A 20,470-nucleotide genomic window follows, 5' to 3' on the forward strand; every position below is an offset into this window, starting at 1 on the left:
GTTTGAACCCGTCCCAGCAACGAAGACCTTCCTACAGCAAGGTGAGGCTCTGCCCTTCCCCTAGAATCCACTCCGGGCTTTGAGGAATGGGAGCAGCTAGTCCAACTTCTTGAGCTGCCGAGATATTGAACAACGAACATTTGAGCAAGCTACCTTGCCTCACCCTGAGATGAGAGGGAAGGTCGATTTGACTCGAATCCTGGACCTGATCTTTAATCCTACACCGGTTAATGATGCGATGGGATAAGTTTTTTTCATTTTGCTGGCCCAGTCGAGGCTCGTCCATGCCCAATCCCAATGGACAAACCTCTGATCCGCCCCTAGCTCTATAATCCACCCGTCCCAGTCCCTGAAAGCCCTCCTATCCTTGGCCTAGCCCTCTTTCTCAACTCGAGTCTTAAGTTCAGCGGCTTTCATCATTGACGAAGACCTGCGCTAATAAGACAAAGAAGTGGGGAGTCTATGCCTTTTCATAAAACGAAAAGCTTTCAGTCCTTGAATGAATCAGTAACAACGAATTCGTGGAATGAGGGATCAAGAAACGGATAGGGAGGGGAATGGCCTTTCCATTATTGGTGGACCTTCCCTTGAATTGAACCGGTCACGGAGCTCTTGAGTTGTTTAGGTTCTGGAATTCCATGGAGAGTTGGGGGTTTCGGTTCGAAGGTTATAAAATGCGGTGCGGGTTCATCTCTCTCGACCAGTTCAGGTTCAAGGGAAGGGTGATCGAGGGGACCCAGACTTTTGATCTCTTTCTTCTGCGGGAGGTTTCTTTCGTATCAAGAGTGTGGTGGGGAGGCCAGGGAAAGACGGATTGGATCGAGAGGCGATGCCTACTCTACTCGTTACCACTAAACGACGAAGCCAAGAGCGGAAGGAGGGACTTGAACCCTCAACCTCAGCCTTGGCAAGGCTATGCTCTACCATTAAGCTATTTCCGCCAGCAACGGTAGTGGCGAAGCACTACGGAGCAATTAACGTATCACTTGATACGGACGACTTCTTTTTTTCCGCCGGACCACACTCTTAACCTCCGATCGAGCTACGAGCACGAGTAGGTAGGCGGGGGGAGGGGCGGCTGCCTTTTCAATCAATCTCCGGCCGCTCAGTGCCGCTATTGGTGCGAGTTGTAAGGAGTCTTGGTCTCGAGTCGAGCTGGGGCGTCATTTCATTCTCGTAACGGGAGTGAGTGCACCGCAAGATCAGACAAGTTACTCCCTCGCAGCGGTGGCATCTGTCTTTTAAGTTCAGTCATTTCCTAAGAAGGCTCCTCTTATTATACGAGAATCCAAGCAGATCCGGGAGCTGAAACATGAGTGTTTGTCTCTTTTTCAACTTCAACAGGAATGCATCAACAAAACAGCCCTTCCATATAGATCGTCGTGGCATGAACTTTGTCAAAAAATGAATTTCTAGCTAACTCCTCTTCCTATTGATCTTGATTAGTTTCAGCTTGTTGAGAGTTCTCTTTTCTTTCTAGACCGTCTCCTGAAAGACCTGCTTATCCCGCATGTGCTTTCGGAGCCCCCACTCATTCAATCACTTGCTTGTGATTGCAGCCATTCCCCGAAAAAGGGAGAGACGAGGGAATCGTCCGCTCCCGTTCATGTGACGAATCGAACATCGTTAGGTCCCGAATTCTGCGAACCACCGGACCTAGACCAAGATCTCCATTACGTCGTACGATATATCGATCCGAAGAACTTTCAGTTGTAAGTCATCCATTCTGCTCCTATCTAAAGTGATGCTAGGCTGCTTCACGCAGGTGCGCTTCGCTCGGCCACATGATGAACATGTTTTAAGCTAAATGTCGAGCGCTTAAGCGGAGCTTGTGGTCACTCGTTCCTCGCTTGTTCCAATCCTAGTAAAGAGCTTCAGATCCGATTCTACACTACATACGATATTTCCGGCCCTCACTAGCTCTTCGCTTGGTTGTACAAAGAGCATGCCCGAGGGGGCTACTACGCTCACCGCGCACTTGCATCACCACCTGAGCTTCGCTACCGCTTCGCCCAGCTCCTACGCCTACCACGAATCTTGAATCATCACGTGGCTGCTAAAGCAAGCTAAGCTTCACACGGCCCTGAGGAAGCCAAAAGACAGACCCTCTCACGGCCGAAGGCTCCGCAACACGTTGGAGAACTTTTAGATCCCGCCCTAAAACGCCCATTTTCCTAGAGTTCCGAAGTGATCCTCATTCTCACCGCAGCCTTCTTAAGCCGAAAGAAAGCCGGGCAAGAATCGCATTGGTAGTACGAAGGGGGAGCAGAATCGTATCTGGCAGTGGTTCTTCGGATCGATCACAGATTCTCGGCCCCGTCGTTTGGCTTCCACTCCAGTTGACCTCTCTTGTTCTCCCCCCCCTTACACAACCGGGTGGAGGACTCATGTAAACTTATTCCTTTAGGTCCCCGTTCAGGAAGGCATTTTGAACATCTAATTGGAACAGAGGCCAATCTCGATTCGCAGCAATAGAGAGCAGGAGACGAACAGACTTCATCTTGGCTACCGGGGCAAAGGCTTCCTCGTAATCTATCCCATATGTTTGAGTAAAGCCTTTACTAGCCCTCCTTTCTCCCACAAAGCTTCCCTTCACAACCAGTCCCATATCCAATTAGTAGAATTCGAGATGGGGAGAGTCAAAATGAGACAAATGCGCATTTCCTATCTGAATCGAGAGGTATCAGATCGAAGTCACATAAGTCATGTATTATAATGAAAGTGATTTCCGGGAGAACAAAGTGGATTTATGAGCAAATTCTGGCATGAGAGGACCAATGAGACAGAACACTGTTGGATGCATTCCTTCGCTAGCAGGGCTTCGGCCCATCTCAATGGAAGAGTCTTCGGTCAGTAATCTCGTACTCTCGACCGGCTCGAACCACTACGTTATCCATGTTCCGGCTCATTCGTATGCTCATCCTATTCATGTCACCAGAACCTGTAATAAACCATCATTTCAAACCATCCTGTTACAGGGAATCTTTGGATATCAGTTCGAAGGGAGCCCCGAAAAAAGGGGGAATTTGATCAAACAAAGTATGTGCAGTATGTGATCGGAGGAAGGAATAGAAATACCCCTAGTAATCTTAAACAACAAGGACAAACACAAGGTACAGAGACAGAGAGAGAGGCGCGACAGCCGCAAGGCACTTTTGCTTTGCTTTGATTTGATTGTATCGGGAGATGGGCTTGCGTATTAGTTGGGTTTGCTTCTACCGAGGCAATGTTCCGGAAATTAGGTTTATCTAAGCAACCGGCTGAGCACGAGGTCCCACATTGTCTCCATCAGCGGCTAGGAAAAAGTCTTTGACTCTTCTTCTAGTTAACCACTTTAGACTATTCCTACTATTCATAGTTCTCAATCTTACTTTTCTCGTCCAAGTCTTTTTTTATAGTATTGTCTTATTAAGTATATAAAGAATAAAGTCAAGCTTTCGGGAAAGGAGTGAATGATTTGAATACTTCTTCCTCTTTCCCTTCTTCTCAAGCTCTGACTCTGACTGGCGCAGAGAAAGTCTTTCTTACGGCCAGACGACTTAAACACAGCGCTCTGATCTCCGACCTCCTATCCTAGGACCCAAGCAAAGGATTGACTTCGCTAACCTCAGCTTAACCGAAGTCAATATTCTAACAGAACTATAAAGGGCATACCTTGAATACAGATCAAGATTCACTCATGCACTCTGGAACTTACTTAGGAAAGCTAGCCTTAGCCCAAAAATAAAGGAAGGCAGCCGAAAGCCCTACAAAGAATATCGCTTATGAACAGGCCCAGGGGTTGTCAGTTGAGAAGGAAGTCTTTATTGAATTGATCATAGAAAAAAAAGAGAGAAATGGAATCGGTTGTTTAAGTCGGAAGATCAGATGTTTTGAGCGGAGAATCGGGTTCTGCTAAGCAGAAAAGCCTTCTCTAATGGGTCGATTCGAAATTGGAATGGAGTTTGAGGCTAGTGGAGCAAGCATGAATAAGAAAAGGAAAAAGCCAAAATGAGTGGAAAGAAATTCAAAGCTAAGCCACCACCACCGAATAGAACCGACGAGTAATATCCTGTCCTTCCCTACCTACTGTATTCAAGCGAACAAGTGTGTTAAGCGAATCACTTTCCGCCAGTGGTACGCACTACATGAAATCAATGCCCAGACCACTATGTGCGTAATCTATATATCTATCCTTATTGATTTCTTTCGCCTATGGAGTTTTAGGGTATTGCGAAGCTTCTCACTGGAATAGACTCGAGATTAAGCACAAGAGACGCTTGGGCCTATTACAGACAGGCTCGCAAGCTTAACACGATGAGAAGGTTCCCCACTTAACCCTAGTTTTCGGGTAGAGTAGTGGTCGCCATGCGCCCATCGGTTATAGCCGCTCGCTAGTTGGGGGCAGGAGACAGCCTTTAAGAGAAAGAAGGTCTACTGGCCCGGTACGGTGTGGTTTTGTTGGATTTCTCCGTCCGCGTACTTTCACTGGCCTTTTGAATCGATCCTGAAAGACTCCCCCAAAAATAAATAGAAGGTTATCCGCTTCTCCGCTGTTTAAGCTCGAAATCTGAACTTTCACAACCACCAACAGGAAGACAAGTCAGTCAGTATGGGATCAAAAAAAGTCTTTTTCTAGTCAAGTTCCAGCTCTAGATAGGGAAGGACGACGAAAACGAGTTTACTTTGAGGTAAAAAAGCCGACGGTGCCTAATCTCCTCGGATATCATCGGCCATCGTTCTCATCGATGCGATGACCAGACATGTCACACCATCCCTCGCTGCCCTAACTCACCAATCCCTAGCATCTACCAAAGTGGTATCCTCTCACGGAGGCTAGTAAGTAGGCTTTTCTCATATTTGTCACTCTCCACCCAGTCCTCCGATGGAAGGGGTACTATCCAATTGTAAGTAGCTTGATTACTGTCTGGCCTTTATCCCTTGCTCATAAAAAACGGATATGGGAAAGGTTGGTGAAAGTGTAAACTAGTGACCTCGAAAGATAGGTGGGCCATATCCAGTCCAGAATGCATTAGACTAACTGCATTGGTACCGAAACATCTGATCAGGCCGTCTGGGGTATATGATATGACAGGTCGTTGTACTAATGATCGGTAGGTGGGACTGATACCTAACTCGGGTATCTATCCCTGTGGAGGGCCCCCATTCAATGATCAGATATGTCCATGGGATTAGGTATGAAATGGGCCATACCAACTTGTTGCTTGAACAAGTCCTAGTGGTAGGGCTCCTCATATGGTTAGCCTCCCTGACCCGTAGCGTAGATTGTGGAATGGGATTGGGAATCTATTTTAGTATTAACCGAATTTAGGAGGGGGTTCCAATTCATATCCGAGCGTTGGTGCACTTCCCATCTGTTCCCGGGCTTTGACGTAAGGCCTGTAGACCGAGCCTCATATCCCTGACTTCAGAGTCCTACGGTCTTCTTTCTTCTCCCTAATTCTCTGTGAGAACGAATCTTAACCCTTGCTTGGTCTTTTTCTTCCTCCTGACTCTCACTTGGAAGCAAGAGATGAAGACGTAAGCCTTTGGAGTCATAAGTTGTAGATCTTCAATGGCTGAATCCGTTGTTCAAATAGCAGCTGCTTGGGCTTACCTTATTACCTTAGTTCCTTATAGCTTGAGAGATGGGAATTGAATTAGACAAAAAAGAAAGAATAGGCCGCTAATTAGTTATGCCCTGGGGGAATGCCCCAAAGCCCCTATGACTACTCCTTTCGAACTTCTAGCAATAGCAAACTCGCCCCACAAAGTGGTCCAATTCTTGTGTTTAATGTGAAGCTTGGCTTAGGCAAAGCAAAGGGGAAACCAATCCAAGAAGAACAATCCGGATGAGTGGCGATTTGCGACCTTCTGCCTCCACTGCTTCCACTTCAACTTCTCCTACACTGATTAGTCTAGTTTTGTTTGCCCCCGGAGAGTATCACCGTGAATTATTAGTCATATATATCAGCCAGAGAAGCCTGTGACTCATACACTATCAACCATAGTGTATACCAGAAAGAAACTTCGTCTAACACCAGATCTTGTTGAAGCTCAGCCAGGACCTGAAAGAGATCAGTAAACCAACGCTTCTCCCTCTCCAGACTCAAGCCATGATCCAGTTCCAGACAACATGCCTGAGGTAGGCCATTATTCCTCTCGTCCTGTTCAAGGCTTTGCTCAAGAATAAATATTGGATAGATTTGGAGGAAACCTTAACTTCAGTTTGTGAAGATTAGGACTTTACTGGCTATTGCTGCATCAAAGAAGTGGTCCCTATACCAGTTAGATGTTCAAAATGCCTTCCTACACGGAGAAAACATTGCATTAGTAGGATCCACCCCATGTGATCCGTCATTCAGTGCAATAAGAGGGCCCATAGCAATGAATGTTTAAATAAGATTCACTTCGTTCTGTACGGGATAAGGAGCGAAAAGCGCAGCATGGCAATCGGAGACAAGTCAAGTTCAGTAAGAAATTGGATAGATAGATTCGTGAGTAGTGTAATCATAAAAGCCCACGGAGCGGTACGAGACAGGCAATGGATATTGTTCGGGGTAGGACTATTCGAGGGGCAAGGCAAGGGAAGGCTAGAGCTGACAAGCGAATACCTGCTTCCCGTGGCGAGCATAAACCTTTGGCTCGTTGGTTCATACTCAATCTGACTTCTTCCGGATCGACTTGATGAACAAGAGCCAGCGGTCCATTACCGTAGTCCCTGACCTTCTCAAGCCTTACCTTAACGTAACAGCACCCTCTGACCTTCACAATAAAAACAGGGTTTAATCAAAAATACCGGGAAGTGTGAAATAAATTGATTGAAAAAAGACTCGGTCAATCGAAAACAGGTTTTAATGAAATTTCACATAAGAGAGAAAACTCTTCCCATTTTGATTGCTGTCTTCCGAGTGAGAAACCATTTTCATTATTTTACACATATAGAAGAATAAACAAAAACAAATTAATTAGAAATCAATATGAATTGCGGCTCTCCAACTCGTCTATACATATTAGGCTATGATCTGTGGCTCGCTCTTTCCTCTTCCGGTTCAATATATCTTATAGTAAGGAGTAGATCCAGTTTTCCGGTTGGGGTTGGGTCTTGCCTTTCCCCATGCATTCATAGCGTTCGTTGTTTTGTACAGCTCGGTCGAGCCTTAGACGGGGCGTGAACCTTATAGAACCCCCTTATAAAGCTCCAGGTTGTGGTGATCCCTGCCTTCATCCATAAGAGAGAAGCGCATCCGCCCCTCATTCACTAAGGTATCCAAAATCCAGAATCGCATCTCTCATGGCCATGCGGTAGTAGCCGGACCTGAACCTAGCCTTGAGGCTGATCGCAGGGCATTCCTAAATTTCCGCTAATAAAGCGAATCCCGTTCCATAAGATGATGATCGTACTCCTTCCTTTTCGACTACTCCTCTTCTCCTTTGGTCAGGCAAGTTAGAGGCTCCCTTCCGTTGTTGCCTGATGGGAACGTTCTACCAGTGTTCCCGCTGCCTATATACCTATCTATAGTGTAGTGATGGTGTAGCGCGTTAGGGAGATCAGTCTCATCCATATCAATAACCAATGTATCTGCTATGAGTGAATCTACTCCGGCTCTGGGTGAAACAACCACTGCGATTGCCTTTGACCATACCTTTACCTATGCCTATATTCATATCTTCCAGTAGCAGATCCAGAGTGAGTAGTTGCTTCAGTAGAGCCGGTTGATTCCGGCGATTCTGTTGATGAAAGCAGTCAATGAAGAAAGACATGGTTGAGTCAGTCGACCGAGCAGTAGATTCTGTCGATTCAGCAAAAGTAGATCTAGAACCAGCTTCCCCACCACTACCTCCACCAGCAGCATAAGGCCTAGTTCCAAATCCTCTAGCAGCAAAGGTAGTAGAGCAGCTGCACTACCTAAAGTAGCAAAGCAAGTAGCGGCAGTGGAAGTCACAGTAGTTGTAGCAGAGTAAGCTAGAGCCAGAAGCTTCCCACCTACTACCATCTTGCTTAGATAGAGAGCCAGTTCTCGTCATCCATTTATATAGGCGCCACCTTGCCTAGCATCTCTTACAGTTCGTATAGCAGCATACCTTCCATTTCGAGATCCAGAGCATCCACTTTCAATTCGGAGAACCATTTCGTGAGCCATAGCCCGTAGATAAAGGGAGGCTGTTCCTTAGGGTGGGTTGGGAAAAATCCAGGCAATGTTGAATTGAGAAAGAAATGAAAAGGGGATTTTTTTCTTTCGATTTTTTTGTCCTTTCTTTTTCGACTATCTACTCTCCCCGGCTAAGCCGGCAAGAGAGAGTGAGGAGGTCGTTACGTGAGCGTTACATGACCGCTAACATTCCATTTCTTATGGAAGGAGAAGGGAACGCCCTATTAGTATAGTAAGCATATCGAGGCGCAGGTAGGAAGCACATCTGGCCATTTGAAATGCATTTTTCTTAAAGCAAGAAAGAAGACAGGACAGACAGACTCAAGACAGACTTGATCAATCAAGTCAGCAAACTCAAAGCATGAGTTCTACCCTTTGATCGCTAATCCAGTCTCTACTGGTCTGGCTACTAAAGAAATAGTGTAGATAGTGGCGTTTTGCTCCATCCCCTAGACGGCGAAGCTGCTCCGCTCCTTTCTTCTTTTTTTCTGTCTCTGAAGTGAGTGAAGTAAAGTAATAGCCCCCACTACTCTCATTGCCTAAAGCCTCAAGTTGGAGCTTTCCCCGGTAACAAGAGTAGAAAGTGGTTCTTACCTCCCCCGATGATCTAGCTTGTCGGTCTGTGTCCTTTGGCCCCCTATCTCTAATCTAAAGGGGCGTAAGCACTAGCTGCCCTAAGAAGCAGGTCCCACTCCGTCCAAAGCTTGCAGCTAGCTCTTTTTCACTTTATAATAATACCTTTGGATAAATCCAATTCTTGCTTGCTGGACTATTGTGGTCTCACTAAATACCATACTCTTTTCTTTTAAAATCTTCGTAGGCAGGGACTCTCGCCGCGACCCGGATAATGCTTCCTTTTTGACGATGCCGGATCGATGCCAATGCCCACCTCTTTGGGGAGCCAACGAGTCCACCCAAATTCTGTACTGATTCGCTCGCTTTGTCCACCTTCGCCTCTTCAAGTTGGCTCCTTCTCGAAATGACTAAAGTCTGACCAAGACTGGTCCTTCGTAGTTCTTTCGCCTTATCAGGCTCGTAGATGGCTCTTGGAACTAGTGGTTAACCATTTCTACGCGAGACCATCGTTTATTAAGAATGAGGCTTTTCCTGGGCTCGTACGAAAGTCTCTGTGAGTAGTTCCCCCGGCTAGACCAGTGCCAATAGTTAGAGTTTATACTCCTTTTTCAGGCCTTCGCCTTAGTCCAAAGGTATGATTATGTAAAGAAAAGAATTCGTTACAAATAAGGTCAAGCTAGCTGGCTCATAACCTTGAGAGGGATCAAATCCTATTTCGGGAGCTGCCTTTACACCGGTATTCAAATAAGCTGCTGCAAAGAATGAGAAGTGGGTCTCGCTCTCCTAATCAGTCGTTAGCTTATCCATCTCTCTTTTTATCCGGGCTTCTTCCGCTTTAGCTGAGGCCGATGCCCCTATCTTTCTTCTGATCCGCCCCTAAACAATAGCAATAGCACGAATCCTAAGCTACGGCACGCGAAGGAATGGTTCCATGAATCATGGGTGGAGGCGACAGGGGGATTGGCTGGCTTACTATGGGGAAGGGGAGAATCACTAAAAAAAGTCTAGAGCTCCCCTAGGGAAAGTATTCTACCTCGTTGGACCGTATTCGCTACTAAAACGTAGCCCTCCTCCGCCTTCGTTTGAGGAAGCAGGTATTCGCCTACGAGGTCTTCACATAACATAATAGGTTGCAAAAATCCTTATTAGGAAGAAGACTTGGACAAATCCCCGGTAGAATTAGCTAGCAAGGCTAGGCACCTAATGCATGTGAGGGTAAAGGAAGTCTCTTTGGCACGTATGAGTAGCAGAGCGGAGTAACGGGGCAAAACGATTCGACAGTGGATGCCGCTTGAACTAAAGGACTGAGCAATGAAAAAGGCATTTAGGCCCGAGGTCAAATCTCATCTTAGTCAGATCATAAGATATCCCACGAGAAGATGTTCTCGAATAGGCAGGCTGTGAGGCAACTATGGAATCCGCCTTCCCTGATTCCGATGCTGTTGAGCGGCGGCTGGTAGTGAAAGGAACTGACGATCTTGGCTTAGATGGCTTTGCTCCTGGGGAACATCATTTATCGATAGTCAAGGTACCCGAAGTTTCATGAGCAGACCATTATAAACATTCGCCGGAAAGATCCGAGTATAAGGAAAAAATTACCTGAATATATGAGTCAGAGTATAATGCCTAATATTTTATACTACTTCTCTTTTTACGGCCTGTGATACCGGAGCCTCAACATCCCTTGGCCTAAAGAGGATTGCAGACCATAGGTTGTTTCAGGCAAATCTCAGCCACATCAATTTAAAAGTTTGGGTCACGATAGTCAGTGTCTTGGGAAGAAAGAAGCCTTCCTTTGCTTGCTTTGGGCCTCTTCCTTAAGCAGCCATTCATATCGTGTGGCCCCTTCGGAGAGGTCATAGAGATCAAGGAAAACCTCCCCCACAAACTTTGCTACGCCCTTAACTCTTGAACTACTTGAACAAGGAAGGCGGGGGCGCGTCTGGTGCTATCATATATAAGGGAAAGGTTCCTTTAGTGATCTATGCCTTATATATGCCTTCCTCACTCCTAAAAGGAAAAAGACCTAGCCTAATCAGACAATAACATAGTATATTTACTTTTTAGCGTTCCTACACAAATTTATGTACTTTCTATAACTTATAACAAGGCACACCATTTAACTTACCGTTACCGTGTAATACAATACAGTAGTAAATAGCTTGTGATTCGGAGTTGTCGACCCGTCATTTCCAGTCGAGTCAAGCATCTCCCTCTTCATCGCAGTCGCTCAAGACGTTGTATCGATGGAGTGAGATCAGGGCTTCTCCCTCTACCCGAGCGAGGGATCAGTAAGCAACCGGGCGAACCACATCTGTTCCAATTCCAGAGGCTTTCTCCGATCGAAGTCGGATCCAATGGCCAATCTTCGATTCCTCCCCGGAATCGGTTTTTTGCTCGGGCTGTAAGGCGATGGTTCGAAGATTTCGATGCCCGGTCAATGAAGCGAGATTGGGAATGAGCAGCTAACCAATCTCATTTATAAGATCAGTCCAGCGGTTCAATTCATTGATTCATCTATCTATCGGATTAGTAACCCACCCCGATGAATCTTTTGTATCGAACGAAAGCCTCATATATATTATATCCCCCTACCGGAAGCGAAGCTTCTGGCTCCCCCTTTGTTGTTGAATTTCCAATTCCTTCTTTTCGTTCTACTTAGGTGGAGCAATCCGAACTCTCGACAGAATATAAAAGAGCGTCTTCGAACCTGTGTAGACACCTCAACGAACTCATGTGGACACTCCTCAGCCCGAGCCGAGGACAATCTCTCTAAAATACACATTAAGATGTTGACCCGTTTTTCTTTTCTTTGCTGATTCCTCTCAATTAAATTTCCCATGTTGCACTAAGTTACTTACGTATGTATGCATGCGGTCCGGGAACACTTTGGGGTGAACACCCATCCGAACAAGTAGGGTCAATAGTTCAGCATTTAGGCCGTAACATTTAGCAACAAAAAAATCTTTAACCCAACAAGTGCTCTCCGAACCAAGCTAGATAGTCTCCTATCACTAGGCTCACCAACCAACCTGGACTTTGATTCTGATTATTCCTACCAAACCATAAGGATTGTTTCCAGCCATGAGTTCCCATATTACATAAGCGCTCTTGGGTGGGCCATTCCATCAAATCTTTGAGAAGGGGCCCAATCTCGTATTTGATGGTCGGCGTGGCGATAGGCTTCGCTTCTACGACTGCCTCCCCAGCCGTTGCAAAGACTGAGCGAGAACGGTAAGGGGCGAAGAATGTCGTTGCGCGGGGATGCGATTAGCCAAGCTGGGGCAAACAAAGCCGTCCGGCCCCCTACCGGATTGGGAATGCGAAGGCCTTTCCTTCGAAAGGAGACCGGGGAAATAAAGAGCTATGCTATTGACCGACCCTTTCGTAGTGACTTCGAATCAATAGTCCTATACTTTTTTCTCATTTTGTTTGAGGCGGGCCGAATAGAGAATGAAATGAAGAAATACGGGAAGAGTTCCAAACCTTTTTTTTGGTTTAAGGGCTGCTCGCCCTACCGAAGTACTAAAGGCTTTCGAGGCTTACACCTCCCTATTACACGACAAAAAGGTAGCTTGCTGTAGCGCCCTTAGAAGAAATCTAAGCCTTTTGAAGCGCCAGTAGTGGTAGCTGTGGGTAGGGCTTTCGTTCTTATCGCTCCGGGTTTCTATCTATATGACCTCCGGGCGGTACAAAGTACACCTCTTCCGTAGAGGCAGGTAGTAACCTAACCTTTAAGAGTTCAAGGGGGGAGCCCTCTTATCTATCAATGGAAAGATCTCCGTGCGTGGCGTGATAAGGAATCCTAGAAAAGATCGATTGAGACTCCCTCCCCGGTCCCACGAAGATCTCTACGTACTTGTCCAGTCCAGGACAACTGAGATCTTCCGGTCTGCGTGCGTGGGAGCAGCTCAAATAAAGAAGAGTCTGGTCTGAATTCAGGCCCGGCCCGCCCGTCTGCTGCTAGATCCGGGAATGGCGCCAGGCGAGGGCGCCGCTATGCCCCGCAGCTCTGCAGCGGCCGGCCCCCGGACTATGCAAAAGAATCGAGGCCGGGGGGTCTCGCCCATAGTGGTTCCCCCCCGCCTTTGGTGATTGACCAAACAAAGAGGCCTAGATCTATGCCCCTTAATGAATCGAATGGTCCTTCGACCCCTTCATTTGATTCCGACGGCCGGCATAGATCTCATGAGACCCGCCCACTATTACTACGAAAAAAGCCCTGCCTTTTTCCTTCGCTACTAGGAGAGTAAGCAACTTCTATTAGCGCCGGACCTTGAGTCGAATTGATCGTGTCATGTGCAACGTCCATCAATGATGGTTCATTAATGTCCATTGATTTAGACTCCTTCCCCCTTCCCAACTACGAATAAGATCGAGAGGAGCCCGAAAGCCCCAAAAAACCAAGAACGAAAACGGAAGCCTTTCGATTCACTCCCCATTCTCTCTTAAATAAAGCTCGCCCTCGAGCCCTGGGCAGGTCGGCCGGGTCTTTCCCTGTTGTTCTGTTCCCGCCACGAGAAAGACGCACAGAAGAGGTATGCCCAGCGCGCGGAGGATCCGTTGAGAGTGTCTGTTGTCTCGGTAGGGAACTTTACGATCTTTTCCCCTATTGTATTGAATCAATAAAAAAAAAGAGGTCAGTGCTACCTACGGCCCTCTATTGTTTGATCCAATATTGACCGGGGACGAGCCCCTACTTCCATAGGTCCTTGGTTTGACCTCCCGTAGTGGTCCTTGCTTTTAATAAAGCGGAGCGGGGCCAATTTCTCGTACTTGCTCAGCGGTCAGCCCCCTTTCGAATTACGTTAGGGGGGGGTCTTTCGCTTTTGCCAGATCTAGAGAGATACTACGAGTCCTCCGTCCCAGATTCCATCGCCGCGGCCATCTGGTTCACCGGTACTACCAAAAAGTCTCATGCTTACGTTACTACTGTTACGGATGGTTTGATTATCTTGGACCCCGGTCGGTCGTGCTTCTGGTTTCCATTCCCATCATCATATTGATGATAAATCTCCTCGCGCTCTGCCATAAGAACTTGGAGTCCGTATCATGGTGAAGGTAAGGTAACGCTGTGATTCTTGCTCAAAAAACAGACCGAACGCGTTCGAGTTATTGGCTCGTCCAACCCGGCAGCATTCATGAGTCGCTCGTTCAACTGTCCCTCGGAGACACGGTCGAGAAGTACCATGCATGGTTGCCCCCCGTCCTTTCTTGCTCTCGGTCCCACCCAGCAAGATAAGGCTCAGCCAAAAAACGTGAGCGCCCCTGCGCGAGCCTTATTTATTTTCTTAGTAAAGTCAAGCTTTGGCTCCCTAAAGACTAAAGAAAGATATGGATAAAAAAAAGGGGGGACTTCTGCAACGGGCTATACCACCCAAACCAACTGAGGGAAGTCGCATCCGCCCCATCGCAAGCACCTACAATGTCATGATCACATTGGTTTACCCTTTTTTCTTTGGTAGTTCAACGGACGGTCGCCCCTCCAACAAGAAAAGGTATAAATATGGAAACTTCTCTGCCATTTGGATCGGAGAATTTATGGAGGAAATCGGCTTTTAAATTTCCAGAAACCACACGATTATATAGCCAAAGGGAATACGCCGCGCCTAAAATCATCCCAAGCGCTGCTAATGTGGCTACTAAGCTATTTCTTTGGAAAGCTCCTACTGAGATGGGAAATTCCCCGATAAAGCTGCTAGTACCAGGTGAACTCATATTGGCCAAAGTGGAAGAGAAGGAAATGGTAGAGAGATTCGGCATGGTGCTCACTAACCCTCCGTAATATCTAACAAGTCGAGTCTTATGTCGGTCATATAGAACACCAACACATAGAAAAAGGGCTGAAGGAACCAGTCCATGACTTAACATCGGTGGAATGCTACCTCCAATTCCCTGTATGTTCGATAGAGCCAAAGATTCCCCCCCACTGATCGGAGTACGCCGATTACCCCCCGAACCGTACAAGATAGTTACCGCCTATCATACGGCTTTCTAACTTCACTTTTTTTTCTGGTCGTTCCGCTCTGTCGATCGATGGTAGTATAAGAGATCTGATCTGTAACCCCCTACATTTTTTACATAAAGGTTCCTGCTTTCTACCCATAGTTAGCATGTATCTCCCCGGGTCATACTTTTGAGTATCACATCGTAGACCCCCACCCCAACTCTATCTTCCTTAGAAGTGAACCGGAAATAGTGCATAGGTACTTTTCAATGCTGCGGGGACGAGACGACGTGACATACTACGATCACGTACAGAAGTGCTGCCCTTCAGCTCGGCAATATGGAACCTCTCAACAGCTCCCGTTCCTTTATGAGGTCCTATCGGGATAGGTAGGCCCAGCCCAAGCCTTTCCCCTCCCCCCTGCTTAGCGTTCCACTTGTGATCCTGGATGCAGTGGAGGATTGAAAAAAAAGCGCCCGAATGTTCCCCCTCCCTCCATAAGACCCTCTTTCTCTTTCCCCCTCGAGAAAGAGAAAGAAGAGAAGAAAGGATTTATTATCTTCTTTCATGTGAACGGCCCTATCTTGTATCGAAAGGTTTTTCGTGCTATACACCACGTTGAGAAAGACCAGCCTCCGTAGTACCGTACCTTTTTTTTACCCCGAAAGGGAGGTCCTCCTTATGATGCTACGGACGGCTGTCCGAAGTGCAAGGGGTAAACTCGGACGAGGATAGGATTGCGCGCGCCGGGCCCTCCCTTCGGGTGTCATATTTTGGCCGAGTTTACCGTACCTCCGGCCCTTATGTTACGCGACCGTAATCTTTTTTTACGTTCCACCGCTGTTACGCCAGAAATAAAAGGTTCCACACGAGCTCCCGTTCTGCGGCGTGGTGGCAGGACCGATAGGAGATTGGCTCCGGGTGTAGATAGGGTAAAATCCGCAGGAGTCATGCAAATACATAGGCCCCTTCCCCTCTCTTTTAGATGAATGGGGTGGTTTTATAACGTTCCGATCTACGGTCCCTCGGAGCGAGGGGTTAGGCAGGTAGTATGGGCCCTCTGACTTCCAGCTATGTGTTGTGCGGCTCCCGCGAAGCGAATGAAGGGAAGCTCGAAGAGCTTACGCTTACTCTCAGCCTCTTTGATTGGTAGGCGGGCGGGCTAAGCCCCCTACTTAAGATTCCATTCATAAGGGTCATTTTCTGTTGTCGTGACGCTTTGGTTAGGCCGACTACTAGACTACTAGAGGTTACTTCTAGCTTCTATAGGGGCCTTTCCACTTTGGTGTAGTTTTCGTTTGTATTGGTACTGAATGAACATATCAAACAAAGGCGAGCAGTATAAGCCCTTCTCCGGCCTGGGAAAAGCAGCGAACTCTAGAAGCTAGGGCGTTGTTCACCTTTGGACACGAACACTATTCCGTTCTCAGCGTAAACCCGCCTTAGAGATTGAACGGCAATAAGATAAGTCGACGTTCAATCTAAGACAGCGCTGATAGCTTGTAGTGAACAGCCCCCTTATTTACCATTTACCAACCGAAAGCAGCCTTTGGTACTTTACTTAAGTAGTTCAGGTTTGGAACCCTTGCAACTATGATAGAAAGCCGTTTGCTTGTTGCCAAACCCTTCGCCTTTCTTTTGTTTTGAATCAAAGTAGGTCGCGACTGTTGTATTTTTGTTTAGTAGGTCGGGGGAAGCTACCGCTTATACGACAGCTCTGCTTCCTCGTCTTGCTTCTGGCAAAGCTTCGACTTTGCTTGCTTCTCTCGCGCTTGCTTGCGCGAAGGCTTATAAAGTCCTTTTCGCTAGGTCCAAAAGCTTCCGTCAAAGCGAAAGATCTGATCCAACTGAAATCCCGCATATCCGCTGCGCTCAATATGCGGCTACGGCTAGGCGATCATATCGTGCCATAAAACTCTTTTTTATGTATAGAGAGATCCCCTAGATATACAGATAGAATAGATGTTCATGGATAGACAGACATTCCATTGATTCTTAGTTTTGGGGCTGAAAAAGCTCGTCGATCCAAATGAATCATTCTTGTGGTCTCTCTTCGCCCCCCGCCCCGAAACTGACCCACAGCACAGCGCCCATTCGCTTCGCGCGCGGGAAGGCAACGAAGTTCAGTTCATGAGACCGCGGCGGAGTGGAGCAGCCGCGACACGAAGTTCCTTACCTTAGCTGGATATCGCTGGTGCCACCTAAACGGTAAGTAGGCGACGGATGTGTGACGTTTGGAGTTGTCGTTCGTGCACCTGTCCCCAATGGAAGAATGAGTGATCCGTTCCCCTGCGGATCATGGCCTTACCACTCGGTCCCCGATGGCCAGCGGGGGATTCGGTATAGCAGCTTACGTTTTTTTGCGCTGCGCGTTCCCGCTGGACTGGACACGTGTTAGCTTTAGGAAGTATGGTTCCGAAAGTGACTTCGGTTCGCCAGTTCAGGCTCAACTCCTCGCTTTACGTTAGCGGACCTACACTACAGGTCGGGCCGGGGCTCTGCGCTCTTTCTTTCTGTGTGGGACGATGCCGGGGAGAGAAGGGAATGCGTCGAGGCGGCGAACAACAACAACACAACTACATTTTGGCTTTTCCCTCCATCCATGAGATGAGCCCAGTGCATTGGACCGATGGATAAGAGAACTGAGCTGGCCTAAAGCTTGGGCACTCTACGTACGATGTAGACTCCATCAGATACATATCGATTTCTTTCTGATGGATCAAGAATAGTTGTCTTATCAATAGATAGAAATAGGAGATTTCCCCTTATTCTTGATGGATTCCCTCTATTTCATAGATACTCTTTCGATCTATCAGAACGGATCAGGCTATCTATCAATCGATTTGAAAATAGCACGTTCATCTCGCTTTTCGTTCATTTCCGCCACGCCAACATAGCCACAATAATAAGAAGCAAGCAGGCGAAGCAGCTAGAAGCGCTCGCTTCTAGCCCTTGAATTCTTATTCACGAATGAATTGGGAAAGCCAACACAAAGATTCGATTCTGACTTCGTAGAGCCGGTGCTGCTGTTGCCTGCGCGTAGGGTGTCCCCCACCCCCGTCCCGGGGCGCTAAGGGGCTTTTGTTTTTGGAACAGACGGCAATGTTTTGCTGACGCCTTGAATCAAGTGTTGCGACATGCTATGTTTTCTCCCCCATTGCTAGTAGGTTGATGGGTCGCACGCCCGGCACACATGTTTTGGCCTTGTCTTGTGTGTCCATAACTAAAAATAGGTGACCTAACGGCCGCCGCCCGACTAAACATACCAATAGTCACCAGATTCATATGGGCTACTGAGGAGTAAGCAATGATCTTCTTAAGATCGATCTGTCTTGAAGTGGTCAAGGAAGTATATATTATAGCAATCGCGCTTGGAGTATAAATGAAAGGAGTGGAACAAAGTGTTGCTTCGGGAAACATGGGTATTGAAAATCTTAAAAACCCGTGGGTTCCCAATTTTGAAGGAATTCCTGCCAAGATGACGGATCCTGCCGTAGGTGCCTCTACATGAGCTTCGGGTAACCAAATATGAACAGGTACCATAGGCACTTTGACGGCGAAAGCGGCGAAAGAAGCAATCCATAGAAAGATTTGGCGCCGCTCACTAAATTCTGTGGTTAATGATATTTGTAAATCGGCGGTCCCTGTTTGGAAAAGAATCAACAGAATAGCTAATAGCATAAAAACAGATCCAAGTAAAGTATAAAGGAAAAACTGATATGCTGCCTTGATCTTTCTTTGTCTCGAACCCCATACCCCTATAATAATGGTAGAGTAAGGGGTGGCCCCAAAGCGGAATTTACCGGTGGTGGTTAGTCGAAGCTCCAGTAGGTAGCCACTCCCTTCTCAGGGAACCGTACGTGAGACTTCCGCATCATACGGCTCCGTCCCGAGCTTCCGTCGTCGGCCCTTGTCATTAGACCACTATCTATGCATGTATATTAAGCCTGGACTCTCGAATCTTTTGCTTCTCGGGTGGTGGCGAACAATGCAGCTTGCGTTGCGGGAGATGCCCGCCGGCCCGCTTCTCGCCCGAAAGAACCGCTCACTAGCTAGCCGGACTAGTGGGGGGCCCTATCTGGAGACAGACTGAAAACCATGCCTTTCGAACCGAACGCAACGCCCGTCTTCCAAATCCAAAACAAAAAAGGGCTCGTTGGGAAGAAAGATGGAGTGCGGCCTGTAGAGCACATGTAACGCACAGTCGGTTGCTCACGCAGTGGATCTCTCTCTAGATATCTAGAGAGAGAGATGTGAAAGTAATAGCCTTTTTTTTGATGGCCGCCCCCCGACTTACGGCTTTACGCTACTACTACTGTGATGTGAGCGGTTCCAATTGGTTTTTGTTTCCCAATTCTCCTGGCCGGAACTTGTATGCAGCACTTATACGAAGGTGCATGCATAAAGGTTTGGAACTCTTTTCTTATCTTAATCTTAAAGACAGGACCCTACCCTATTCTCGAACCCTCTACCGAGCTTAACCCTGCCCGCATTTCTTTTTTTTGAAGGGGGGCAAAGAAATGTCTCCACCTGCTGCCAACAGTCTTTCTTCGGAATTCTACTGAACGGGTCGATCCTCCCCTCCCGTTTGTTTTAGCAACTTATCCTAAGGTCTCCTCACCAAGAGCTCCCCGGCGACGACAGAGGAAGCAACCCGCCTGCTGTGGCGGGGCAGCTTTTTTTTTCACAATAAGACCTGGACGATTATCCCTACCCTCGGTAGCTTACGAGTTTACGTCCATCCCTGGTTGGGTACAGTTTCCTTTCGATTTCTCCCTTGTAGCCGTTACCCGAATTCGCGCAAGTGTGTCCACACCCCCCAAACTGACTTGACGAGGAATCCATTCTCGCGAACAAACACAACCCCTACACACACCTAGGAGCACCCCTTCCTGCATATCCATACAAGACCCGAGTAGGCGGGTCGAGGTCCTACGAGGTACCCACTACTCGGAGTACCCTCCCCAAAAAAGATGTGTCTGTCAGGTTCGGTTCGTCTTAGTTGGGTTGGGCGGGTTCGACCAGAAATGCTATGCTTACGCACAAGACTACCCCTCTTCCCGAAAGCTTCGCGGGGACTACTTTACGACGGACGACCGCCCGTAGGGGGTTTACTGCACAAGGCCCCTGCAGAGGAAAAGCTTTATCCCAGCGAATAGAAGATGCTCAGCTCCGCACAACATAGGGATTAGCACGCTTTCGGGAAGAACATAGAATAGTAGAGGATCCAGCATGCGGAACACGGCGATCATTAGAAATTCACGAATTAGAGATGCTGTAATATACTCTTTCCCATAACTTCTCATACCAGACCAACCCACTAAAATACAAATAGGGATCAGAAATGTGGTCAATATCACGAAGAAAAAAGAGAGACCGTCTATACCCAAATTCAAATTGATGTTTTCATAAGGAAGCCATCGAAGGCTTTCCACAAATTGAGATTTGGCCGTAGAAGGATCGAATTGTATCCGAGGAACAGGGGAATACAAAAAAGTAATAAGAGAGGCACACAGACCAATCAATCGTATCGGTCGTATTCTTGAATTTGGAATGAAAAGAGGAATAATGCTTCCTAGCACGGGACACAGAATAGGACCACTTAGATCAGAATAGCATTCACAGAAATGTTCTAACATAGAGTAGAATCGAACATGGAAGAGATTAGTTGACAACAGTAAAAAGATGGGCGCCTAATTCCAATACAATAGGGGTCTATCAGTGCAAGTCAGCTGAACACCGTGATTGATGAGTGGGTAGGTGGGTTAGGTGCGCCTCTCGTCCAGTGGGAAGTATTGAGGCGAGTCTCCTCCCC

At 47.3% G+C, this 20,470-nt stretch overlaps 1 protein-coding gene and 1 non-coding gene; both read right to left on the minus strand.

Moving 5' to 3' along the window:
- Positions 1 to 869: 869 nt before the first annotated feature.
- On the minus strand, positions 870 to 941 carry trnG(gcc). The gene has a single exon. It is a non-coding gene; the product is annotated as a tRNA-Gly (tRNA).
- A 10,592-nt stretch (positions 942 to 11,533) lies between these two features.
- On the minus strand, positions 11,534 to 20,294 carry nad4 (NADH dehydrogenase subunit 4). One transcript has 4 exons: positions 19,834 to 20,294; positions 17,910 to 18,424; positions 14,192 to 14,614; positions 11,534 to 11,622 (listed from the first exon to the last, which is right to left on the minus strand). Exons 1-4 carry the CDS (start codon positions 20,292 to 20,294, stop codon positions 11,534 to 11,536), a joined length of 1,488 nt encoding a protein of 495 aa, YP_009532821.1.
- Between the last annotated feature and the right edge of the window lie 176 nt (positions 20,295 to 20,470).

Source organism: Glycine soja, mitochondrion (assembly GCF_004193775.1).
Source record: "Glycine soja mitochondrion, complete genome".
Lineage (NCBI taxonomy): Eukaryota > Viridiplantae > Streptophyta > Magnoliopsida > Fabales > Fabaceae > Glycine > Glycine soja.